This window comes from Xiphophorus maculatus, chromosome 4 (genome assembly GCF_002775205.1).
Source record: "Xiphophorus maculatus strain JP 163 A chromosome 4, X_maculatus-5.0-male, whole genome shotgun sequence".
Lineage (NCBI taxonomy): Eukaryota > Metazoa > Chordata > Actinopteri > Cyprinodontiformes > Poeciliidae > Xiphophorus > Xiphophorus maculatus.
The window spans coordinates 18,232,357-18,260,049 of NC_036446.1; the positions used below are offsets into that span (position 1 = coordinate 18,232,357).

A 27,693-nucleotide genomic window follows, 5' to 3' on the forward strand; every position below is an offset into this window, starting at 1 on the left:
TGTCCATTCTTGCACTTTTTGCAGGATTATGACTCCACTTGAGTTATTCTTGAATAAAAAGGAATTCTTCGCTGCCCTTCTTGCCCCAAGGCTGTTGTCGAAATGTTTTCCACTTAATGTTGACACACTCACCCCCACCTGATGCTTTTATGAAGCAAGTTCTGCACTGGTGGCAAACTTCTCAGTAGGGGATGGTTTTGGTCCTTACCGAACATTCTTCCCCACCACCGGACCTAATACCTCTGAAAACTGTTCCCTCAGGTGCGGCGTTTTCAGATGCAATTTTCCAACAAGGGAAGCTATCAGAATACAAAGTAATGATGGGTACACACTTGTTAGAAGTAATTATTGTACACACGTAAAAAGAAAACAAAATTAAGCACACCTGGCCCTCTTTTGTAGTAATTACAAAAAATAAAAATAAAATAAGCTGCCACGTTTGCGAAACACACAAGTATTTTTGCTGACCAAAGGTGTTGGCCGCTTTCGTGGTTTTCCAGATTAAAGAAGACTCTCTTCTGTGTCTTTTGTGCTCTGAATCTAGTTTGTGTAAAAAAAACCCAAATCCCAACGTACACATGTAAACAAAAACGTCGTTATCTCGTTTTACTTTTTATATAATGGATTCTGCTTTTTTATCCTATTCTGTTTTGCCTATACTCTAAATGTAAAAGTGAACTTATTGCAATTGTAGCTCCAGATAATTATCACCATTTTAAGTTCTGGCACAGCTGAACAATTTTTTTATTATTATTATTTAATGGACTCAAAATATTCCGGACGCGTAAACGAAAAGTCCGTGATTGGATAGTTTTGATCTTTGAGAAAACTGCAACCATCTTCTTTTCATTTAAAAAAAAAGTGATTTCCATCCAGCTGCGTCACCGTTTCCTGTGCAGTCCGCTTTTCCCTGTTCCCCCCCTCCTCTCACTCATTGGATGCAGTTATAGACGGAGAAGGTCGTTTTCCCCGCAGAAAAAAAACAACAAACGCAAATCAGTTTTCAGGCTGCACGAAGACAGAAAGCCACTCATCTTTTATGAAGAATGGATTATTAAGCAAACATCGCAACAACACAGAAACACGGGTACGTGTCTTTTTTCTGTTCCTTAAAGGCTGTTCAGGGAGAAATCTAACGGAATCATCTATTCTTAAGAAAGTTTACTAAAGTTTTGTTGTTTATAAAACAAGACACAAAAAAATAACCGTATATCTTTTGACCGTGATTATATCTTTTTATCACCTTAAACTATGACCAAAGTCACAGTTACTGACTTTGGTCGATGCTGTCTGTCTTCTCCTCTTGTTAATGATGGTTTTTGTTGGAAAATAGTTTCTAAGCTTTGGTCATGCAATTGTCACGTTCAACCTACAGGGGGCAGTCAAGGGCTTTGAATGCGAAACAAGCACTAATCGATGGCCTCTGCTCTCTTTGTGTGTCGTTTGACTTCATGCCACAACAAACCACAGATCGATTCTCCCCCCCGCCCCCCATGAGTCAGTTTGGAAACTGTAACTTATACAACCCCCCCGCCCCCCCCCACACACTCTCTCTCACCCCCACACACGCACACACACCTCGATTTACATCACCCCAGTCCATTGTCCTCACAGTAAGTTCAAACCATGTTATTGTCTTAAGATTCAATTAAATATGCAAGAAAGACTCTTGTTTCGTCAGGTCTGGAGGAAACACATTTATTCACAATGTGCATCTATAAAGTTGTTTTCAATGATTTCCAGTTTGGTGTTGTGACATCTGGGAGATACTGAGATAAATGCCAAATGCTAAATTCAGGTCTTTGTATATTAAAAGACTGGAACTCCAGCTAGTCAGAGGATTTTCTTTTAAATAGAAACACATTATTATTTGTCACTCAGACTTATGCATGCTTAATCAAGCAACCACTAGCGTGTTCTTTTAAGTGTTTTACTACCAATATCTTATTTAATTATATTCTTTGAAGCGTATGTTTCACACTCTGATTTATTAACTGGTACTGAAGCCGAACATTTTGAAGCAAAAATAAATGGATATAAATCCAGCTGCATCTAAAGCAGATATGTGTCCCCGTCTATGCTTGTGCACTAGGATGAATGTGTGGGTGAGTTTTATTTTAAATGAGCATGTGCCAAGTGGTGACAGATGACTAGATGGATAACCCTGAAAGCAGATTCCACTGTAGGCCATCAAGTGCCAAATGAGGTCTGTTAATAATGAAAACAGCCCACATTATTGTCTCTGAACAAGCACAATGCAAAAATGGCTTTTCCTCAGTCAGAATATAAAAATAAAACAGCTGGCTGCCTTCTTGTGGAGCCAGCTGCTCTGCATAAGGCACTTCCAGCTGATAGCTGTAGTTTTAAAGAGGGGGAGATGTCTTCAATCCACAAGTTGTGTCTTCTCTCTCTCAGCGTTGACAAAATATGTCAACTTAATCTTGAAGTCAAAGGGCTGCCTCGGGCCTGTTTCTGAAATGCGATATTGAGTTTACATGGCAAAAGAAACTGAATTGAATCGTGGATGAGATTGTTGGGTTATAAAACGCACTTTGGCTTCTTTAAACTTGCCTAGAAGCTAAAATATCAGGGATGAATTTGATTGTGTTGGTGGCAAAACACGCATGAATATATACAATTTTCTCATTACATTTTCATTACCCTAGCAAGAAAAAATAAGGTAAGCTAATAAAAAAAGTAAAATCAATTAAACAGTGCTACTTCAATGCCTAAACCCATAGCATTTCTGCTACTTCCTGAATAAGTTAGGATATTCCAGAGTTTCAGAGCATTTGGGATACAAGGCTCCACGCTCAGTGATGTTTCATTTCCAGCCTTAACTTAGGGACCGACACCCTGAGCAGTTAGCCTCGGGATCCCAGTCATGGCATATAGTAGCAGAAGATCAGAGATACTGTAAATGTCTAAATCAGAACAACAGAATATTATTCTGCAAGCAAGTCAGAGTTTAAATAAGGCAAGTAAACAAAGAATTACATCTAAGTGAGAGGAAATGACAACACTGGATGTAACAGAGCTCAGCAGCAATATTCCTCTACTGATAAAAATAGCAACAAAAATCCCATTGGCTATGTTGTAAAAAATGAGAAATCAACACTAAACGTCTGCTCAGTTCTTTAACACTGACACATTTGCAGTATGTTGGTGTTTTAAAAGCAATGAGAAGCTGAATGTCAGCAGCACAGAAGTGATAGGTAATATCACCAAACAATCCTAAACAATTATGTAGGGGAAATAAAGCTAGAATAAACATCTAGGACTTCAAATCGAACTGTAATAAAATATGTTTTAAAGTTTTATTTTCCATCACAATACTTCTAAAAAAATAAAGAGGAAGCAAACCAATCTGAAGCTGTACCAGACATGCCTGTGTATTAAACAGCGAATGCCATGACAAGTTTAAGAGTACTTTGATGATTCCCGTTCGGTAGAAAAACAATATATCGTTTTCGGATGCTCGGTGAAAGAATTTCACTTATGAGTGTAAGTTCAGGCTTTGATGCTCCAGTATAATGGGAGTTGAGGATGTGGTTTTTAATGAGAAGTCCAGATGGCTCAGCGATCAATGTAACAATGAAGCTGAGTACTGGTAAAACATACCCACAAATAGAAGCCAGTTGCTCAGCCTTTTGCGCTCAGACAGTGAGATTTGAAGTGTTTTCAGCTTTACGAGACCTTGAAAGGTTTTGATGGGGTCTCTGAGAAATGCTTCCTGCTGACTCAAAGTAACAAATCACCATCACCACCACGAATGTCTGTGTTTTTGTGACTTCCTCTATCTTTGCAGGCCTGTGGGATGACAAGACACACTTGCTTTTGCCCAAAAGACTAGATAAAGGCAGGTTTATGGCAGAGGTTAGCTTTAGATTTGATTTAAAAAGCTTCACATTATGGTTGTTTTTGCTTTTTGATAGTATAAAGTGGACAGGCTGTCAGTCTTTCGCTGTGGTTGAAACAAAAGTGAAAAAGCTTCATTTAAAAAAACAAATCTGAGTCATAATGAAAACAGGATCTCACTGATTAAAGGGATCTGAGTGAATGCCGATATACTTTGCAGAAATATCTTGTTTTGGTCTAAATGCTTTGAAAGATTCAGACCATTTTAATCACTGAGCAGCAGACTAAGGATTTTTGAAATTCATGCGGCTTTCTTGTGTTGCCTCGTATGATTTGATTTAAAGGCTTGAGAAAATATATGAGCATTTTATTATTTAGATTTATGTGGTTTTATTGACTGGGTAGAGAGAGTGTTTGGTGGATAACAGTTAAATTCCTTGTAAAATGTGCATTATTCAACTTTACACCATTTCAGACATTTGGCTCATTTCAAAAACAGTGCAAATTTACAGCAAATAATAAAACAACAGTTTCATTATTTACATTGACTTTAAAGGGAAACGTTTCAATGCTGCATCTGAATTAAGTATTTAAACTCCCTGTAATAAGATGACTGGCAGGTTTGAGCCTCAGAGTGTTTGCACATGTGCACCCCCTCTGAGGGGCCCTCTGGGGCCCAGTGCAGCCGCATTGTGGGACACTGCAGTGGACGTAAAGCGCAGGTGCTCAGACACACCTGGTTCCTTTGTTGTTTATATGCTGAGGATTGAGAGAAAATTCTTGGACATCGTGCTTATTCATCAATTTTTTTAAAGGATGTAGACTAGAAATTTAGTTTTAGCATTTCACATTTGTATTTTTTTTTTTACAAATACAAATGTTCATAGTTTTGCCTTTGTGTAAGGTTTAAAACAGACTTATACATGACTGAGGATCCAACAAGTATAAATTGCTTGAAGTAAAATCTATATGTTGCCATGTAGTTACATACCTGAGACATTTTGCCATGTTTTGTGAGATGATGACGGTATTTGATCTTTATCTAGAAAACAATACTTAGATTGGTAATATTCCTTGGTAAATCTGATGGACTGAAAATATAAAACAATTGCAAAGTAGAGTATTGTAAAAAAAACAACACAAAAGCTTGATCTTTTGATGTCTCTGGTCTGGATCATTGACCATCAAAGAAATAATCATACTAGCAAGAAATGTAAATAAGACGAGGATGTAGACAATTTTAAACTTTAAATGACAGCAGTAAAACAAATTTATGAACCTTTCAGATGTACAGTATGTTCACATTTTGTTTGATATTATTTAAAAGACTGTTTGTTCATGATGCAGGGAGATCTTATCTGGAGAAGCATGCAAAGTGGGACAGAGAGAAAAATAAATAACTTTTACCAGGTTTCAAAAGAAGATAACTTTATCTTGTAAGGACAATGTTAATGCTATAGTTATACCTACAATTGTCTTTATTTCATACAACTGTAATGGTTTATTTGACTGTATATTGGATGTCTCTGAGCTCAGTCTGGTTGTGTTTGGGCAACCTTTACGACATTTCTCTCAGAGGTTCAGCCTTTTGCGCGGGAAGCATCATGGTTCATGATGATCAGAAACACACAATCACAAAAAAAGGGTTTTGTGTGTGTTTTTCCATCGCATCAATGTATAAAGAGAATCTTATTATTATTGTGGATTAAGTAGATAGCTCAACAATTTTGTTGAATGCTAATCAGATGTTTTGTTCCTAGAACACATTTGGCACTCTTGCATTACTCGACATTAAGACAAGTAAATATAAATGTAGCTAAGCTTGTAGAAAGATTATCTGTATCATAACAACGTGTCACAAGTCACAATATAGAGACAGTTTTGACAAATATGTAAAAAACATATTTCTTAATAAAAATTACATAGTGGAGATTCAATGCTATTGTGAATGATCTATACTCAAAATCACAAATTTATCTGATGATTTCATTTCAAACGCTTGGCTCAACTATAATTTCTTTTAGGAATTGTTAAAAAACGCTTAATGTGCAGACCTGTTACTAAAAAAGGCAAGTATTAGACTGATGTTTGATATTTCTAAATACTTAATCCTAAATTACGTTGATCGGTGTTAGAGACTTAAGAAAGAATAGAATACCCAAGTTCTGACAGCAATTTTGTGTTTAATTTGCATTTACAAGTTACAATTTCCGACCATAAAGTCAGAAAAATCAACTGGATAGGGAATGTCAGATGATATGAGCATGTGCTGTCAGTCCACCAGCGGCACACGCAACACTGCAAAATTGCCAAAATGGCTCTATGGCAAACTCAGACATGCTGCTTTTGCTGAAGAACAGATGTGTTTTTCCCCCACATCTGACTGTAATTAAGAGATCTTCATTACTGGGACTATTTCTACTCAAGTCACTGTAGAGCACTTTAAAAGCACTTTTTGCACTTTATTAACAAGCACTTTATTTAGCACTGCATTTAAGCATAGATTTGCACATAAATAACAATTTGCACACAAGAAGTTCTAATTGTATTTATTGAGTATTTTTAGTGATTAGTAGGTAGCCTTTTGTTCTGGGCTCTGCACAGCTGCTCCTCATTGAGAAGTGAGGTGGTTGCCTGTGAAGGGAGGATAATTGTTACTCAGAGCAATGAGCTACTGGTGGGTAAAACTGAGCAAATGTTTGTACATAATCTGTTAAGTGTGGAGTGCTAATATGAAGTGACACCTGTCTTTTCTGTGTCCTCTCCAGGGTGTTTGGACAAATACTGCCCCAGGGGTCCAGACACCATTTATAGGTTCCAGGAGAGGCCATTGAAAAGTGTGGGGGGGGAAGAGATTGTTTATGGGTTTTGTGGTGTTTCATTATGATGTAATGATAAAACATTAAATATTTATAAAACGTAAGTGGAAAAGTTTGTATTTAGTAAAAGGTATTTTATTTAAATAGGTGGAGGTTGGTGAATTGAGACTCCCCTGTGAATTAAAGGTGGTTTGGTCCGTCACAGCTGGGACTATTTAAGGCTACAGTTTCACCTGTGAAATGATTATTGATGCTGTGAGAAGAATAAACTGTTCTACCTGTTCTACTGCCTCAACTTTTCATCCTCGCTGTAAAACCCAGCCGCAAAAGGCCGCCTTGTTATGCTGACATTGTAGCAAAACCAGGTTGCCATTGTTTTTTTGGGGGGGGGGCAAGTCAAAAAGTTCTGCAGTTTGAACCAAGGAACTTAGAGACACCGCTTATACAACGAATAGGCATTGCTTCTCCAGGATTTACACAGGTGCTTTATGTCATGATGCATCATTCAGATGCTCTGTCTACTCCAACCCAGATTTACTCACCTGGATGCTGAATGTGTAGTGTGGATCTAAGAGTAGGGCAATTATTGACATAATTAATGTCAACTAATTATTATTTGAACATTTTGAAGCAGCGATAGAATGGATAGAGGAACTTTCCTCTCCAGATAGTCTGGTTATATTCCATGTATATGTAACCAAAACAAAGAAATCAAAGTCAATGTAGCTGCCTTGACCCTGACCATACATTTACACCCAGCACAACTCAATGGAAACAGAGGTACAGAAAAAGCGACACCAAATGGCACTTCTGGCATGAATTGTACCCTGTATGACTGCAGGGTGGGATTATTCTTACACGTGAATTTTTAGCGATTAGTCTTTCATTTTTGTCACATTTGAATATCCCAACAAATGTCACCCCGAGCATGCACACGGCGACAGTGGGCATTCTCACCTCTGGTGTACTGAAAGACACCTTTGTGCGCTGATGGCTGTGGAATGTAACCCCGGTTTCATCCCATCATCAACCCTCAACTCCTGAATATTCATCCGCACCGCTCAGCCCAGCGGAACAATAAACAAGGCGCAGAGGAGCTGAATGCCTGTCTGAAGGAGGAGGAGGGCAGGAGGGGGGTGGAGGATAAATCCCAGGAAAACTGGGGGGCAAACAACCCGTTCCCATAGCAACAAGTCCTGCCTCTTCTTTCTGGAGCAGGCTGTGGGAGCAAAGAGGGAAGGCTGGAAGTTTTTTTTTTTTTTTTTCCTTCCTATCCTTTTCTTTCTTTCTTTTTTCTTTTTTTCCCCCCGTTGCTTTTATCGGTTTGTGTTGGAAAGACATGAGACGGAGTTTACTGAGGAGGGCAGGTATCCGGAGCAGCCAGCCAAAAGTTTCTATCAGACGAACGGGATTTAAGCGTCGCAACGGGATTATAATCTGAAAATATCACCAGCAGTCATGGATGTAAGGAGAGCAACGGAGGTAAAAAAAAAAAAAAAAAACAACAAGAAAAAAAAACACATGCTTTTTGAACCGTTACTGACGAGCTGCAGCAGGAAGTTTATCGCAGTGGATGAGACTAAAAGAAGAGTGTTTAAATCACTTTAGAGTTGCAGAGAAGGTGATTTAAATAGCTTTGTAAGGGTCGTTAAAGCTGTTCCCATGTGACCATATTTGGTCATCGATGTGTTGAAGTAGAACTATCTAAGCAGAAAGCTTCTTTATTCTCTCAACTGACCCTTTGAATGGAGAAAAATGTCCCAGCGGACACAAGCTGCTACTTTGTGGGCTGTAATTAGACCGAGCTATTATCGCATAAACACCCAAAACGTCAAAGCGGCAGCAGATAAGGAGAGGAAAAAGAAGGACTCCTCTGAACCCTTTTCATGTTGTACTTCAAACTTTGGGGGAAATGAGCAGAAAGTTGACAAAAGATGGGAATCTTAGCTTTGCATTTCGCTTTGTTTGATAAGATGAAATGTTGACATAGCACTTTCAGGCAGATTTCAGAGGGACTGCTGTCTTATTCCCAGTTTTTCGGCATCGTAGCATTTCACAAAAAAAAAAAAAAAAAAAAAATCAAAAATAAAATAATTGTCGGTATGACATGACATGATTGCATTATTTTTGAAGAAAAGAGGAACGATTACTCACCATACTGCAAAAATAACATGTTCTTTGCTAATAATATTAGCAAACAAAACACGTTAAGTCTTGTTGTGCTCTAGTAATTGTGCTGAATTTTCCTTTTTTCCCTCTTTATTTTACCAGTTTCAAAACAGCATTAAATACATGAGAGCCCTCCTGTAGTTTCACTAACTAAACTGTCTGTTTCTAACTAAAACAACTCATTTAGTCTTTGTCAATCAAGAGAGATGAAGTTCTTTAGGTCAGCTGACCAGCAGTGTGCAGCAACATGTTGGGGAAGGGTTACTGTGCTACTCCATGTTAGAGATGGAGAAATGACTGTTCCTCCTAGAAGTTCGTTGACAAATCATTAAAAAGACATAAAAACAGCATACTGGGAATGTTTTGTGGTTTGAAACCCTTACTGTTTAAAACTCTGGTATGCCTTGATATCATTGTCATTGTCTACTTTATTGTAGTAAATTCATTTAAGTTCATTTTAAATTGGTTTGCCTATAAAGCGCCAATCTGTAACAGATTTGATCTCAAGACTCTTTACAAGACAGTCAGATCCAGTTATTTTAGAGAAACATAACAAATTGCAGTAATCAACCAAATTTGTACCCTGTGAACATTTGGATATTTGTGTATTTACAGTATTTGAGTTGTCACAATAACTTGAAGGCACAACAGAAATTCAGATTCTGAGCTCAAAATTATTCATACCCATGGGACAATTAATTTAGAAATAATTTTCATTGAGCCAGGAAGTTTCTTTTAAAAATTAAGAGACAAGCATATGTCAAAAGTCAGTAAAAACATGTAATACGAGTATCAATTCTGTTGGATGAATGAATATTTTTAAAACTTATTTATATAAACATTTGCGGAAGAAAACTAGGTAGGTCAATCTCTGTGTCTGTCCTGAATAGTTGTGGTATCAAGAAATACGACGGCTTTAGTAAGTCACTGTTTTAAAACTGCTGACATTTTCCATCATACTCTTCATTTGATGCAAGGTTCATTCACACAAATTTTCCACGACTGTATAAAACAGAGTGACACAGCAGACCGTCTCCCTCACATATTGCTGCACCCTAATTGAATGAAAAAAGCCCCTTTACTTTTCCCTCACTGTTTAGAAGTATTCTGGTGTGAAAATAGAGACCATGATGATGTGGAAACTAATGGAGCGCCACACATCACACTTATTCAGGTATGCTGTTTTAAAACTACAGATGAAAGGCTGGGAACATATCTATTAAGCAGTTGACTGCAGGCTTTAGTCGGACAGACAGACAGCCTGATTGATTACATGGCTAATATCTGGTTGTTATGTTTTGGGGTTGTCTGTAAAGAGCAGAAGGGCAAAACACTTTACTGTTCTGCACAAGACAATTACTGCTAAATGTAGGGATTTTGTCAATTAAAATTAAAGTACGAATAAATATATGATATATAATAAATAATGATAAGAAATTTGTCAGCCTATTGTATTGTTTTAGCAGGAGTATGAATAATTGTTGCTCATCTGTTTTAATTAAACTCAATTACACAAAGTTACAAGGTCTTAATTTTAAAGTTTTCTCTTGGTATTTGTTATACCACAGTGTTTTACTGAAAGTTATCATATCAACCCATGTCTGCATCCGACACAATCTTAAAGTTCTGGTTCCTAAATTTTTTTATCTATTTATTTTCCAATATATATCTAAATATATATGATAGTATGTTAACATTTAAAGGAGAAGAGTTCTTTCTGAGATTCTTGTTGCTTTTTGAGCATCCTGTCTCTTCCTTAGCTGGAGTTTTGCTAACAGATAGCCTTAACCCTTATGATCTTATCTTCTAACGCAAACCGTATGGCTCAGGCTGCTTTTCCTCCTCTTGAAACCCCCTCTCCATTGTGCAGGTCAGACAATGACCTTTCCCTGTCGCAGGACTGTCAACACAAAACTATGAAGGAACTTCCTTCCCATTACCTCCTTCAATATGGGAGGAGTAAGTCTGAAGTATCAACAGATAATTTACTGTAAAAGCTTTCACCATCCCTGCCAGGTGCCATTGATGTCATTCGCTGAGTTAATAGAGACAAAAAAACCCAAAACGTTTAGCCATCATCATCATTACTTAAAGGATTTTCAGCCACATAACCATTAAGAAGGTTGGGTACTTCTGTTACAAGTGGTCCTGACAGATTTTCCTTTGGCTTTGTGCAAATCATAAGACTTTCTCTTTAAACTTTACCCTTGCATTCAGCTGACTTTGTCAACCACACAGAGAAAGCTTCCTTTCAAAGTAAGGAAAAAAAAAACTATTTGCACATTAGATAAGTGCTCACTTGAACAGTTCACTCACATGGCTTAAAGTCACACAGCCAATTTCACATCTGTAATTCTGTTTCCCAGCATTTCTTCCCCCTGCAGACGTAAATGACAGAACAGAGCAGTCTGATTATATAGTCTGACTTGGACTAACAGGTCTGTCTACTGCTGCAGGTCAGTTTTAAGTGTTTGGGTTAGGCACGCCAACTAGTGTTGGTTAGTTTGCCACACTGCGTTACAATTCTGAAATGACAGGAGTCTAAATGTTAGCTCCTCCGACCTCCGTCATGTTGTTTTCCATTCATTTTTGCTGCTGCTTCAGAAACCGTAGGTTTGCCGTCAGCAGAAGAAAACAATGCAGCTACAGTGTGTTTCAACAATTTATGATCTCCCCCGGCTCTGTATATTGTGAGGATTATTGCTGTAATAAAAACTAGTTCACTATATCAATAAAAATAACAATACACCGTTAATGGTAACATTACTTTACAAAAGTTGATCTCCCTTAATTATTTGAGTATGTCTGTTACTCTTACTCAGATGCAAGCAATTGTCCATCATGTTGATGCTCTGAATACAAAGAGCCAGCTGTTATATTTTTTGTCTCCTGTCAGAACTTGTTGATGCTCATAATAAATAGTGCAACCCCTGAAATGACAAAAGCTGCTTTACAGAGCGCTGTAAAACATTCAGCCATAATGAACTGCTGGTGATTTTGTGTCGAGGACAACATTTTTATCATAAATCACCATTGCTGACCTCTAAATGCTCAGTTTGAACATAAATAACATGAAATATCATTTTTATAAGTCAAATAAATCATATGCATAATCATGTAAGCTCCGTTTGGCAGTAGAGATTATTATAGTTGCTTTACAATTTCATACAAAATAAGTCCTTATAGCAACTTAAAGTTCTTGTTTAAGGAACCGTGTTACGTGACTCTAGCAACTTTTATTCATGTGATTGCACATCTCTTTCATCATTTTTCAGCATGACAAATATTGGTGTTGCACAACATGCTGACACTAAAATATACTTGAGGAAGAGAGAAAGTATCAAGTAGAAATAATCAAAAAAAGAAAAATAATGTGAAACATTTTAAATCACTATTTAAGTGGCATTTTCCACCTTTAGTGAAAATGTTCAGCCCTACAGCTGGAGCCCTTTTCAAACAGGATCGTTACAGTTTCTAGATCCACTGTAAAGGACTGAGGACATTTTCAAAGAAACTGTGAGGAGGCTGGTTGAAGGATAGTTACTCAATCTTTACACTGCCATACATTTTAAACAGATTTATTCATCCTTTGCTCATTAATACCCTCTAATATACATGATGTTAAAATATTCTCATCAGATATAAACACATCATTATTGTATTTGTCAATTAAAGAAACTTCAGAGAACCATGGTTTGTCAACTGTTAGTTAAGCCATGAGTGACTGATGGACACTTAAATTGAGGCTATTCTGGTTTCAGCAGGACTATATGCTTTAAGTATCAACTCATGAGCTCTAGACAAGAAAAAACCCCTTTGGTGGTCCAGTCTTTTCTGTAGTTTACCATTTTTAAACTCCCACTTTAAGATAGTGGTAAACAAAAGCACAAAGTCCAGACTCCTGTGTCAGAGGTCGAATCTGTGACAAATTTTTTAACCCTCCTGGTGCAGCTCAGAGGGACATAACTCTGTTTTTCGCATGCCTGCCTCTGCAGCTGTGCATGCTCATATCTAGGTTACACTGAAAGCCTCCTTTTCTTTTCCACACACAGAAAATATGCAGTGATTAACTTGAAAAAAGGGGAATGAACTGAGCTACTTTGTGGCAGCATGACAGACCATGAGGTGGTGTAATTGCGGTTGCAACAGCTGCTGAAATTGCTCTCTGTCTGCACAATTTGTGAGAATATCAGGAGCAATCCTCCAGTCTTTTTCACATCAGATGGAAATATTGTGCCTTCACACTTTACATTTAGCCTGCCATGTGTTTTGTTTAACACCACTGGCTGAAGTTTTGTTCAAAAAGAATGATTAAAATAATTTAATATGCCACACTTGTGATAATAATGCTTAATTTAGCCAGTGATTATTTTAATAACTGGCACCACAACTGGTCTTTCTGCAGTTACTGAAGCAGTGGTGTGGATAAGTGTGTGCGCTCTCCTCTGCCAGCGAGTTCTGGCGTCTGGAGAGAGTTGAGAATTTACAGAGATTTTCACTCTTCCTTTCCCTCGTTGCCTTTTTGGCTGCCTGTGAGCTTTGCGGTGGTTTGAAAAACCTTGAAGTCAGGTTGCTGATCAGCAGAAATAGATGAGCAGGTCAACCAGAAAAGCAGAATACAGGGAAAAAAGTTATACTTCAGTATAAGGATGCTATTGTTTCCACTTCTGCTGCATGTTTTGGGTTAAAAATGCTCCTGACTGGAAAACTCTGATGCATAACGTTAATGAGACTTTACAAAATGTAAAAATTATTTTAATTTGTTATACAGAGTCAACAGGCAATCATGAGCATACCTGTGTATTTTCTGAATGACAGCAAAGCCGTTGGCATCAACTTCATGTGTCTGCGCCCCTCTCTTGCCTTCCGAAAGCATTCTTTAATATTACAAGTGCAGCCGAACTCTGATTGATGGAACAAATATTAGCACATTCCTAAGTGAGGTGGGCGAAGAGGACTGTATCAGAGGATCTGTTAAATGTGACAGGGCCAAGGACATGTGGACTGTCTTTAGAAGATATTTAACCGCACAGTCTCTCCCTGACACACATACCGATAAAAAAGAAAACAACATACTTTTTAACCATTGCTGCCGCTCAAGGACAAATCAGCACAAAGAGTCTGTTTATTCTGGTCATACAAAGCTACTGTCATTGTTTAAAGTTTCATTGATTTATTTCTTTTTTTTTTAAGTACCAGTTGTTTTTACAGTTAAATAATTTAATAGTAGGTGTTTGTTTTTGCTAACTATTGTAAGAGAAATTAAACCTCTAACTGACAGGCAGAGGAGTCAGTGAGAGAAAAAGGAAAGATGTGGCTTTAATGGAGAGTCACAATATATTAACTTCTACCAGCTTCTTTGTGGACTACATGATATACCCAACCTGCCCTCTATGTGACCAGACGCTCCTCATTTGTGTCCTTTTAAAGGTACAAAGTAGAGATTCGCAATCAGGATTTTACTGGGTGATTTCCAGTTTCCTTTAAGGGCCAGATGTTTGTGTTTAAGGACTAAAGCACAGAGAAGCAAGTCTGTGGAAACTTTGTCTTAATGCTACAACTATGAGATGACAACAAAAAGTGAAAATTTCTGTTTGGTGCACCAGTCGTTGGTTAAAGATGAGAATCAGTCAGGAGAAACCTTGGTCTTCTCTGATGATAATCAGTAGCTTAAACATAGAAAAATCCCATTTTTTTCTCCTGTTCACTAATACATTAGAATGAAAAATTCAACTACATACTGTTCAGTTTGATTCAAGGACAGATGCTGTTTGTTATAATTGGTGTACCGGTAATTCATTATTTTTTTTTGTGGGATTTAAATCTTCTTACTGCATCAAAGAACCTGCAACATTTGTATGCTTTTGTGTTGTACTTGATAGAATAAATAAATCACAGTCCGTCACAATCAAAGTTGCTATTAAAGGCGGAGCATTATTTTTGTAGTTGCAGACCAGAACTTGTGCCAGTTCAAAGTAAGATGCAGCTAAGCCAAAAGTGTTACTTCCCATTCGTAGTTAAGGTCCAACCATTTAGTAAATAGGTGAAAATTTAGATATCTGAAGTGAATACTGAAATCATCTTGATAAAGTCACACAAAACCACATATTTTTAAAACTTGTCATCTGCTTTCTGGGTCAGTTTTTGTTGCTTGTAATTTTCTGTTATCAGAGTTGTTAACAGCTGTAAAACACTCTGTCAGTCAGGGTATTAGCTGCCTGGCTGATTTGTTGTTTTGACTGTTTTTCCTCTACCAGAAAGGAAATTAGTAAAACATGTCTGACCAAATCAATTACAGGTTACTTTATGATGTATTCAATTGCATAAGAATAAACACTTAAATAAAAAGGTTACAGTAATGGGACAAAGCAAAATTCTCTCAGAGTAGAACTGAACAGATTTGCCCATCCTAAGAATTTTTCTGTCATAACCTCTGGCAGGAAGAGCGGCAGGAATATTAAAAAAAATCTTGACCGGAAAGCAGCCCATGCCTAAATAAAAGCACAGAGCAGTTAGCTGACTTCTTACTAAGTTATTTTTTGCATCATGTCCTGTCTCAGGAAAGTCATGTAGTTGTAATACTAACATGGACAATCTACTTGTTGTGTTCTTTTGATGAAAAACACACAACTATGACAGAAAAGGAACAACACAGGAAGGTCCCTCTTTCAGAAAGACCTGCAGTTTATAGACCAACATGGCACACTTATATAGCATTAACATGAACTAGATAATATGTTCGTATGCTAAGTAAAAAGATGCTTGAAGGAAGGATGCTGAACTCAGCAATACATTTCTTTCTATGCAGCTTTAGGCAATTGTTGATCAGTTTTGGCTCAGATATCTCAGGAGAAACTTTCTCTTAAATCTGGTTGAATGCATTTTAAAGGTACTCTGGAGGTTTCTCAGTAGTCCTTGTTTACAGCTGGTGATTTTGTGTAGGAAGATGGTATCAGCCCTCAGGAAGTCAGTTGGCTAACGCCTTGGTGTTCACAATGCAGGGTCCATCTTGGGTCCGTGTGACCCAATTCTCTTGTTGCGCCTTTTCCAGCTGCAGAAAGCTGAAAAAGGATTAATTTAAAAGTTACTTTCAAATGAATCCATATGAATCAATGAGTAAAAGTGGCTCCGATTAACAGCTTTATGTTTCAAAAAGTTGTGGTCTCTTTATTTAGTAGAGTTATTTCAAGACAGAAGCTAGATTTTGAGCATGGCATATGTTTTATAGGATTATATCAAACGTCATCCATAATTCTCTGCATAAAGGTCAACAATACTAATGTCTTAACTGGTAATATATATTTTTTAGATTTTTTAAAGATAAAAACATTTGACATAAAAGTTTTTTGTTAAATTCTATAGCACCAACTACATCGCTGTGATCAGTGTTTATCCACACCATCTCTGCCCCATTCTGGTGTTGTATTTTATTTAAATTCACTCAGTTCAGAGTTGCTGTGGTTCCTGGAGAAGATGAAGAGCTGGAGGTTTATGTTCTGCACAGAACAACATCAGTCTTTGTGTTTTAATGAAAAAACGATGCATCTTGTGCCCTTCCAGCTCAGTCCACAGTCACAGGAAATAGCTGACAGCAGGAATGCTTATTCTCTCTCCTCATCTGTCTCTTCAGGAATCAGCTTCAGCCCTGGTTGGCTTGCTCCTTCATACAACAACTTCCTGTAAACAAGTCCTGCTGCCAAGCAGCCTCCTATCCTCCACCTCTGAACTCCGGAGGTCTCTGTTTGACCCCCTTTTTGCATCAGAACAATTGCTTTGAGCCCACTTATAAAAGGATCCAAGTTGTGTTTTCAGGAGCGTTGGCCTTTAGTTTGAGGGGAGGCTTTAAGTAACTTTTGGTCTGATGAGAGATAAGGTCCAGGAAATGTTTCCTGCAAGGAACACGTCTTTACATTGTTTATGGTTTATTTGTTCTAAGGACCTCAGTTGGTATGAAACGAGAGGATGCTGGGCAGCAGGGAAACGACTGACTGACAGTTGATGAGAGAGGACTAAACACCAACAAAGTCATGCCCTCCTTTGTTTTACCTGCCATCCTAAGCAAACATTACACTGATGGTTTATGTGCTTCGCTGATGTATATCTTCTTCTCGCATCTTTTTAAACACAATAAGATGTTAACCTGTATAATAAATCTGTCAGTTTTAGTTCTTACAGTGAGAATCAATGAGTCAATGACATTTTATCCAACCATCTGTATATTACCAACCAAAAGTGTTAGCTAAAACAAAGCTTCTCAAATGTTTCAAAAATAACACCAGCAGCAACCTGTGACCCCGACTGGAACAGGCTGAAGAATAGAAACTTTTAAAATAAGTCCATTAAATATCACCGTAATGACAACAGCAATGGCTTCATCATTTTTAAAAACCTATTTCAAATAAATGTTTTTGTGTGATTATTGGCTGGATTTTAGACTTGTTATTTCTTGCTTATTGCTGTTTCTAGTTCTGTATGGAGTTTTGTTTATGTGCCTCAAATGTTGTTTTTATATAAATTCAAGTAGATTGTAAGTTAGCAGTATTTTCTGGTTATTTATTAATTGGGTTTTCTATACGACCTATCATATTGATCGGTCGTATAGACCTATCATATTTTAATCACAAGGTGATTAAAAAAATCACATTGTTTCCCCTTAAAAAGATGAGATATAGAATAGAAAAATGCTCAAGTCCTCACCTTTTTGCCTTTTCTTAGAGTGTAAAACATTCAGTTTGTTTTCTCTTTCTATGTGCATCAAGTGACAAAAAATCTGATTACAATGATTTGGCTGAAGAGATCTTCACTATTTTCTTTCCTGTCAGTTTACTTGTTTGTTTGTTTCTTACTTAGGTTTAATTTTTCAGTGTTGGAGGATGCATTGTCGTGTCCAGGTTGCAGTCAGTGCCATGTGTACATAGCTTCTACAATGTTTCTCTGTTTCTCTGAGCTTTAGTGTGAAACCAAAAACTAAGTGAATGTTAGGATTTACTTGTCACCGTTAAGATGACCGGTTAATGTTGTGGCTGATACATAAACTGAAAAACAGTCAAATTAATAAATGTTTTGGTAACATTAACCATGTGGTTTTACGTTTTAAAATACTGACCATTTATTATTTCCACCAACTTTGTGCCAATGTTGATAAATGTTAAAAATCTGTTTCATTGTTAGCTTAGCTTTGTTTGCTGAAAAAATATTATGTAATCTGCTTGGTGTGTTTATGGTCATCTTTACCATACAAACCCTTTTTTATATTACATGTCAGGCAATGCTGAGATGTAGAGATTGCTCCTGAGTACATCTGTAAAGCTGAAATCAGCTCCCAGTAGTTTTTCAGTCATCTCTCAGCTATCTGAGTTCTCATGGGAGGTGTGTTGACTTTACCTGTTCATACAGCTGAAACTCTGTGTTTGGTCCTGAGTTCTGGCTGTGGTTCAGAGGAATCTCAATCACCTGTTTTTTTTTGTTGTTGATGGAAATGGGGATTAAAGTCCATTAGATGTCGTTTATTTTTTAGTTATGACTCTGTTAAATCTACACTTCAACAACTATGAAAACGAACTGAAAGGATTTTGCGAGCCTGATTTTGCTGACATGCATTAATAAAATGTCTCATGTTCTTGCCTTGCAGGTGAGTGGATGGTTTGCAGACAAACATGACTGCCAACAAGAACTCGAAGGCTGTGCCCCGAGCAGGAGGGGGTAAATGTGCGCGCGACGTCCCCGATAGGTCAGTGACATCTGGGACAGTTGAAGTGCAGGTTTAATCAACCTGCACTTCCAGTCATCTCACTCTGCCTGCCAGCTCATTCATTTTCAAACAGGTCTTTCTGTCAGATATCAGTTTGTGCTGGATTTTCTTTGCTTTATTTTTTTATTGTTGAACTTCTGGGAAAAATAATCAAAGATTGTCAATCAAACCATCTGCAAGTGTGATCCTGTTTTGAGGACAAGGGCCCATCCATATTTGAACTGTGAGTGCTGAGCTTGTGTTAGCATGTTGAAAGCTGACAGTGTCCTGCTCTAAAGGCAGTTATTATTAACATGTGAATCATTTAAACCAATCCAGTGGATTAGTAAAACAAGTTTTTGGGATTATTTTGATGAAGAATGATTGTTGTTGGAGCTAACAGCGCTGCTGAGCGGTTTGCTGCTCAGTTTTAGTCAGTGGTGGTAAACGTTTCCCAGAAACCTTTAAGTATTTTACAGATGCTGATTTCTGTAATATTTGTGTTTGTCTGTGTCATTTTGTTTATGAGGCAAACGCATAAACCTGCAGTACCAGCCATTATTTCTGTATGCTGCTCCTCCACCTAGAAACCAAACTTAATTGTTATCTATCACAGAGATTTTAATCAGTATCTCTTTTGGCTTTTCAAAAGTTTTTGGATGCTTTTGCTATATATGAGCTCATTTTATTTCTAGGCTTTTCAACTATCTTTCTGATCCTTACAATTTTGAATATTGTGTACAAAAAAAAAAAGAAAAGAGAAAATAGAAGTGGCTATAGGTGGCTAAATGTAATAAAAAACAAAAACCAGCAAACACCTGAGCGTTGTATAATTTTACATTAATCATAAATTCTCTGTCAACATTTCAGGATCTCATTGTCAACTGTTTCTCGGTCCCACTGTCCTTCATGTTTTAGGTTGATCCCTTCTGCCACACACCTGATTTACATGAGAAGGTAATTACAACAGGGATCTGAAGAGGTAATGTTATTATTTGAATCAGGTGTGCTGGAGCTGAGTCACATCCAAAGCATGAAGGACTGTGAGCCCTGCTGATCAGGATGAGAAACACTGTCCGACAGTTTCTTACTCTCACATCGCCATACGCCCCCAGCGTATGTCCATTTCTTACCAGTAAGAAAACCATTTTATACCCATGGACTTAACCTTTTCCCTGTCAGTTAGTTTGTCCTTGTAGTTAAGTATTTTTGGTAAGTTACTGCAACGAATAAATAACCAACTCTTACCTATAATTTTATTTAATTTATATTTTACACCATATTTCAATTCATTGTGGTTGTGATACCAGTTCAGCTACATTAATTTCCATTAATTATCAAAGATTGTGCTTCTTGCTCAACCCAAAATAACTCTAATATGTGGTAGATGGTGTTTACTGGAGGTACTTAACCAAATTACCAGACTTTGACAGTAAGGAACATAGTAGTTGTTAGTAGTAGTCTATTTTTCTACATATATAGTTTTCAATGTGCGATATGTGATAAATGTACATTTATCAGTAGAGCCTTACAGGTCCTTATGGGCTCATGTTACATACATAATTATACAACTTCATGTGCTTGAAACCTGGCAGAGATGTTCCTTGCAGCTGGATGTTTTGACAGATGGAGAGCACTTGCTTGTCTTGGAGGATGCTTCACAATATGTTCCTCTAAAATATGAAATTGACTTCGGATATTTTTCAGGCAAAAATTATGCTGCGGCTTTTTGTGGACTCTGTGATCCTCTCCAATTAAAACATGTATCCAGTGCATGTTGGTAATCTCAAGGTGTATTTTACGGTGAAGGATTTCAGCTAACTGTAAAAAGTAATAGGGAGAAATGTTTGCGGTGCCAAACCACATGTTAAACAAGTTGTTATAAGGTGTAAGAAATACACATTTCCCTTTCTGAATGAACTTTTCAAAGCCCTCAGACAGGAGTTGGATCCCGGGTTGTAAACAAATGAAGAAGTGACAAGCAGCTGGTGGATTGTGAACCCCAGCAGTAGCAGTGCTGGCTCTGTGAGCAGTCCGCGCTCCCCGTTCTGGTTAGCAACGGGATGTGGCTTGTGGTTTAGCATGCCCTGGAAGCCTGAGTTAAAGCCAGAGGCCAGGCTGTGACTGACGTTCAGCTCTTTGTGTAGTACTTTACGTGTGGCCGACCCAGCTGAAACTGACAAAACTGGGATTATTATTCCTACAAAAGCTTATTCACCTCACTAGGAACCCCTAAGAAAATATGGAAAAAGGAAAGAAATCAGCACATTTCTTTATAAATGTTTCTAATTGTGAGGACTTCATGTGGCAGCCCACATTTATTTTACAGCACTGAAAGTAAATCTTACTAAGCAAAGCCGTGGTATGGCTGAATAAATCAACATCTGAAAATAAATCAGGTGTAAATCTATCACTAGATCTTTTGTCAAATCAGCATTTTAGACTGAGGGTACTCCACCTGAAACCAGCATATGAAGAGTACTGCTTAAAGGGTGTAAACCATCTGTAATTTTGCTTTAAAGTAGAGAAACATTTCTATAATCTTTTAAACTGCCCATGAATGTTATTTTTCTTTTGTGTAAATGAAAGGTGTTTAAAACATTTTCTTTGAGCTTTTGCTACTTTTTACATTTTTTTTCCCTGTAGATGCAGAGATCAGACTTTACTACATACATTCCAATTTTCCAGTTTTGACATTTATTGTTTTTGTTCTGAGAACAATAACATAAATTTAACAAATATCAACAAATATATATAAAAATAACTTAACCCTTTAACGTCAACCCAAAACCCCACGACTTGCATGGATACATACATAGAAGATTGACTGAAGGACAAGACATCTTTTGGCTCCTGGTTCAACTCGGCTAGAATATTTTATATTTCTTCGGGACATGTCTTTTATAGTGTTCATCTGCTGTAGATTGATTTTTAGGCCATTTGTTACAAATATGGGACCAGATGGGAGTGACTAAGCAGACAAAGGCCAAAAAAAAACCCTTCAGAAAGCCTGAAAAACTGATCACTGGCTCCATTGTTGAGGACTGGAACAAAGTCTGGTTTATTTGAAGGAAATTCTAAAGAAAGGAATGATGCTCATTGCTGAAGCTTTTTGAATAAACTATTTACTTGATGACAAAACTTGCTGTAAACCAGAAAAATTTGTATGTGGGAAAACAAAGAGATTTGCACCTATATACGTCAACTATGGAGATGTTGCAGACTCCACAGAGAAAAGAGTTAAATATAGTGAAACAGTTGAATTTATTGTTGTTTTCCCATTCATGGAGACCATAAAGCTGAAAAATTATTATTTAATCAAGGACTTTTTCTTGAGAGATGATGATACAGTTGTTTTAGATGGGTAATCTGCTATGGTAGACAGGGTAACACTTTACTTGACGGGTTGTGAATAAGACTATCATGACACCGTCATAAACATGACATAACACCTGTCACGAACATGAGTAAGTCTTCATGAATATTTATGACTGTTGTCATAAAGTGTCATTCGGTAAATCATGACACTTTTAATACGAAGTTGACATAATTGAAAATGTCTTCGTTATGACAACGTGACATTAATCAAGAAATCATGATCTGACATAAATTTGTTATAAAAGTATTACTGATTAAACTTTAAAAATTATGTAGCTTTATGTTATTAAAGCTAAAGTTTAATCAGTATTACTTTTATAACAAATTTATGTCAGATCATGATTTCTTGATTAATGTCAAGTTGTCATAATGAAGACATTTTGAATAATGTCAACTTTGTATTAAAAGTGTCATGACACTTTATGACAACAGTCATAAATATCCATGAAGACTTACTCATGTTCATGACAGGTGTTATGTCATGTTTATGACGGTGTAATGACAGTCTTGTTCACAACCCGTCAAGTAAAGTGTTACCGTAGATAGTATATACTAAATCTAAGTTAACTTGTTTCATTTTCATTGTGCATTATTTAGAATCCAAACATAATGGCAAACTTAAGGACTTCCTCCTTAAGTCCTTAATTTAATATGTTAAGGACTAGGAGAAGTCCAATTCATATAACAGCTATTGCAGAAACACCTGAGCATTGTGTGAGGATATATTGTTTACTTTGCAAAGTGAAAACCGGCTGTAGAAATCTGCAGACAATGACTCTCATGCTTCCTGGAAGGGATGTAAGATAAGTTTCATCCATCATGCTCCAAGCTTGCAGGCATAGAGCTGCTGTGAGTTTCTCTCCAGCCTGAAGCAGAGAGAGTGAAATATGGGAAGGGCAGATAGGTGTGAAGCCAGATCTGTCCTAACCTGCACTGTTGGATCACAGTCAGCAGCCTTCAGCTTCCTCCTCCCAAGAGTCGTTATTCTAACCAAGACGGTGACATCAGATCTCCCAGTGCTTCACTTTCACAACTCTTAGTCAGCTTCCAGATAATCACAGGCTTTCTGGGAGAATATGAGTGCTGGAGTGTCCTGTGACTGTGTGGGTACATGTCTTCCTAAAGGAGGTGAACAGCATGGGAAAACTTGTGTGAGACAGTGGTAGAGTCCAGAATCACTTACTGTAGCTGCAGGGATCAGAAAAGGCTGTGAGAACCCGAGAGGTGCAGTCAGACTTTGCAGGTAAGGTGGTTTCCATAAATCTTCATTGCGCTTAATGCCTTCTGTGTGAGGTCTGCTGTGAATCTCTTCAAGTAATTTTTCAATTACCTGGAAAAATCCGCAGTGTCATTTAAATGAAGTGTGTGTTTCCTATTGCCTTTGGTTTTATTCTGATGCTGCCAAACACTGAATACTTTCCTCTGGTTTTTCTGAATACGTGGCTTCAGGTTTTCATGCCGGCTTTGATCCTGGAAAAGTTGTCCCATCTGTTCCACAGTCAGCTTCTTATTAAAAAGATTCAATAGACATGTTTGCAGTCCCTATGTGTTGTCTCTTTTGGTTGATTAAAATCTGTAAGTGTGCTACATAGAGATGCAGCACAGTTACCATCTGTTAAAAAAATCAAAGTCTGTTCTACCCATGTTATTTTGAAAAGCATGGACAGTAACACATACAAAGTCATTTGAATGAACTTTCTTTTTATGAAAAATTAACTGTGCCAAACATTGACTGTCGTAGAAAAATATTCACCAGTCTTCAGTCTTGGAAGTTGTTTGTAATTCAAAGGATTTAGACATATTTTAATGATTATGGACACATTCACATATTGATTTGTAATCTCATGAGAAAACTTTCTTGTGTTTTAATCTACAAATGTGTCAAAGAACTGCTTGTTTAAAACGCGGGAATTTTCAGTTTGGAAACAATCTTATTATTCTAATTCTGTGTTTGATCTAGCATTCACTGGTCATAGCCAGTCGTGAGAAAAATGGGTTTTTACTTTCTATTAACCCTTACTGCTTGCTCTGTCCTGTTTTAGGAGCCAGTCCACATCCTCGTTCCCAGCACTTTCTGCCAGCCAAGGGCAGAACCAGCAGCCTGTTGTTAGTGACGGAGAGACCAAACAGGCTAAGTACGTGAGGACTGACGGCAGGTTCCTGCTTCGAGCTGGATGGAGCAGCAAGACCGCTAGCCTCTGCAGCGGTGTCTCTCTCACAGGTGACACTGATCCCCAGGGCCGGCTCTCCAAATCGAAGAGCATCAGCTGCCTGGACAACAGGCTCTCAATCTACAAGCCCCCGTTACCGACCAAGTCCTGTCAGGAGGATCAGGGGGATCAGGAACAGAAGGAGAATCAAGGGGAAGTCCCCGCAGGGGAAGAACTCAATGGTAGGCCTCTGAGCTGGAGCACTTTCTCTCTGGGACCTTCCTCAAATCAAGGCCACAAACGCACCCTTTCCCTCACCCACTCGGGAGCAGACATCCCCCCCACCACAATCCGTAAAAAGATCTCAGAATGGGAGTGCAGGAGGGTATCTCTGCCTAGGATGAGCCTGTGTCTGGATAAGCGAGGAGGGGAGCTTGTTGGCGGTAGTGAGGGCTGCCCAAGTCTGCTCTCTTCTCCTTGCAGCGAGAAAACCTTTGATTTTAAGGGAGTCCGTAGGATGAGCACGGCTTTTTCTGAATGCTCCTATACAGGGACGGAGGATGATGAGGGAGTTTCAGACAAAGATGGCCTGGGTCGTTTCCAAAAAAGGAAAAGCAAGACAGAGTCTTCTGGAGGGTTTGTGCGTACCCTGTCTGCTCGTAAAGAGACGTCAGCAGTCCTAAACAGGATACAAAAGATAGAACAAGCCCTGAAGGAGAATCCCAGCCCTCCTCCTCCACGATATCTCAGTAACTGCTACGCTCCAGACAAGACAAGACAGAAGTCCTTTGTGATAGGTGATGACTTGGACAGTACATGTGCCAGTAAGCGCAGCAGCATCTGCTCTGTGGCCACAGAACCAGATACTATTTTGGTCTCTGATAAGCTTTCCAGGCTCAGACAAAGGTTTAGCGTGAGCTCAACCAGGTCCGAGAGCCCGGAACTGCAGAGTCAACAGACCTCTGTTGGCACACAAGTGAACCCCTTACCTAAACCCAAACGCACTTTTGAATATGATGCCAAACAGGACCAGAAGGACGTTTTGTCAGCTAATGGATTACCTCCGGACAGAACCTCAGAGTCTCCCCCACCCCTACCCTCCACTCCTGCACCAAGCACCACGCGGACCACCAAGCATGAGGGGAGCAAGCCAGTGAGAATCCCGGACAGGTGAGGACGTCTCATGTTCTTATGTCTGTCTAATCGCTCAGGTCTGTTTCCTGCTGTCTCCCTGTAAAGTGGTTTTGGCTCCTTAGTGTATGTCATGAAAACTGTTCATGCTGGAGATATCTGATTTGCGTTGGTTTACACAACATTTAAAATGTCAGACCCGTTCCAGATTTTTTTTGATGTTCTACAAAACAGATTTAGAAATTTCTTGAACTATGTTCTCTCTTAGAGAAGTGCATGGTTTCTCACACTTACCAGCTGCAGTCAGATCTTGCAGCTGACCTTTGCCTTTCCTTTTATTTCACTCTCATGTGTCAGACCTTTTTTGAGTGAGGGTGTTGCCTCACCAGATCGTTCCTCTGTGAAATCCTCAAACGTTCATCCCATGAACTCTGTTTAACATTCCTGCGGTTGCAACCGTTTCAGAACGGGCCTTAAAACCACATGATGTCGATGGCCCGTTGTGAAGATTCAGTAGATTCTCCCAGAAATGTAGCCCAGCTATCATCTGTCTGCAGCGTTTTGACATGTGATGTGTTCTAAGAGATAGTAAGCTACCTGCATGTTTACTTTTCTGGAACTTTCCTAATGATAGAAGCACATTTCTTCTTTTGTGATTAGTTTTAAGGTTCTTGTGGGATGAAACCACCTGTTGGAGGAGTTAAACAACCCCATGTCGACTGTTTTTTGTATTCCAGAAGCATGGGATTCCTCTTCTATTTTTTATTTACTTTTTTCATTTTATGACACTCAATGACTCATTCTTACTTGTAGCTTTGCTTATGGATCTCTGTTTGTTTTTACTTCTCTAACTCCTGCTCAGAGAGTTGTGTGAATCGGAGGATGCTGCCAGCCTGCCATCTTCATACCCTTCCTCCCCCACAGAGAACGGCGCGCTGACCGCAGACCCCAAGAGTCGGCCCAGTTCCAAAAGCACTTTAGAGGAAAATGCCTATGAGGACATAGTAGGTAAGCACAGCTCAATTGTTTTTTTCTCTTACAGCAATGCTCTGATATGGTATGAGATGAAAGAAAATGTATTCTATGCAGTTAAATTGATGGAAGACAAAAATGTTTGCAGAATAAATTTAGTTGCAGCTTTGATGTATACAAGTATATTGCAGAGGAAAAAACTACTTGTTCAGTCCTTGTTTTTAATAAAAACATAGAATCTAGCAAACTAACAGTCAGCTGTCAGGCCGCTCTTATCTTGTCAACTGTTCTTTTAAAACAGTGTTACCTGAATAAGGGCGGTAGTTTTGGCACCAGGCACTTTGTTTTGAAAAAGAAGCAGCAGATGAAAGTAGAGTTTAGATCAGGCCTAAAATATCCAGCCCGTCCCAACCTGAACCTGTAGACATTGTGTCGTACCCTGATCCAACTCGACAAATGAACTTTAATTATATGCCCAAGCCTGTAGTCAACATACATTTCATTTTAATTAAAATGTTGCTGCTTTTGCTTTTTCACCATAATTTGGGCAAGCAATGTAATTTCTCCCACTTTTAGCTTTTGTCAAACATCTCCCATCTCTATTTTGTTGCTTGTTGTCACCACAGGGTGTGCAAAGTGCAAGTCATCTGGGGTGTGTGATTGATAGGAGCGGAATAGGGCGGAGCTGCATGCGCATTTAGTGTGCAGTTCGCTGCACTTAGAGTCTAATGACGTCTAAGTGCAGGATATTTCTTTCTATCCTCTACAGGGTACACTGCCAACGCCTCTATTTAGACTTTAATAAGTAGATCAGTAAACCTTTTGCATCGTGCAGTCTCATTTGGGTTTCTCTGTTCCATATGTATTGTAGGCTTATTAAACACACCGCTGACGCCCAATCGGACCCGACCATCAAGCAAATAATTTTGAATTTGAACGGACCCAGCCCGAATTTCGGGTCAAGTTTGAATCGGGCTCAGGCCATAAATCTGTACTTTACCTCGCAGTGTGCAGAAAAATATTGGGGAGGGGCAGCATTGTGTTACCCTGTGCTTTGTACATGATCTGTTGGCGAATATGCTTTGATTCTGTTCCCTCTGTTTTTATTATGTTTTTCTCAGCAACAATTTTTCAAATAAGATAAAGTAAGAAAGCAGAAATCTTCTTTTTGGATTAGTCCTTCTAACTTCCTTTAGTTAGAACTAAACCTTGTTTCTCCAAACTGAGGGTTTTTAGACAGCCAGCTGCCACTTTAACACATAGCCCACAAAGGATGGTAAAGATAATTAGAGGACTAATTAACTTTTGTTTATTTATTATAAATAAAAGCTACTAACATACTCTTTATATTTAAAATATTGGAAAACTTGAGCTACAAAATAAAATTTGGATATTTTCTGAGAAAAGAAAAATCTCAGACTGCGTGAGTTTAATAATTAGATGTTTAGTGAAATTTGCAGTCTGACGCAGGAGGCCTAATATAATA

General features: G+C 38.2%; 1 protein-coding gene across 2 annotated transcripts in view; it reads left to right on the forward strand.

The window, feature by feature from the left end:
• The first annotated feature begins 927 nt into the window (after positions 1–927).
• Positions 928–27,693, forward strand: part of st5 (suppression of tumorigenicity 5) — a 59,573-nt gene continuing 32,807 nt past the window's right edge. The window contains exons 1-4 of one of the 2 annotated variants that reach the window (XM_023332569.1): positions 928–1,087; positions 18,478–18,576; positions 23,997–25,274; positions 26,098–26,243. In XM_023332569.1, the coding sequence (XP_023188337.1) occupies positions 18,503–18,576; positions 23,997–25,274; positions 26,098–26,243 (1,498 nt within the window). In that variant the 5' untranslated portion in view covers positions 928–1,087; positions 18,478–18,502. Of the gene's footprint in view, positions 1,088–7,957; positions 8,160–18,477; positions 18,577–23,996; positions 25,275–26,097; positions 26,244–27,693 lie in introns of those variants that run through there. The other variant, XM_023332568.1, reaches the window with a different exon arrangement.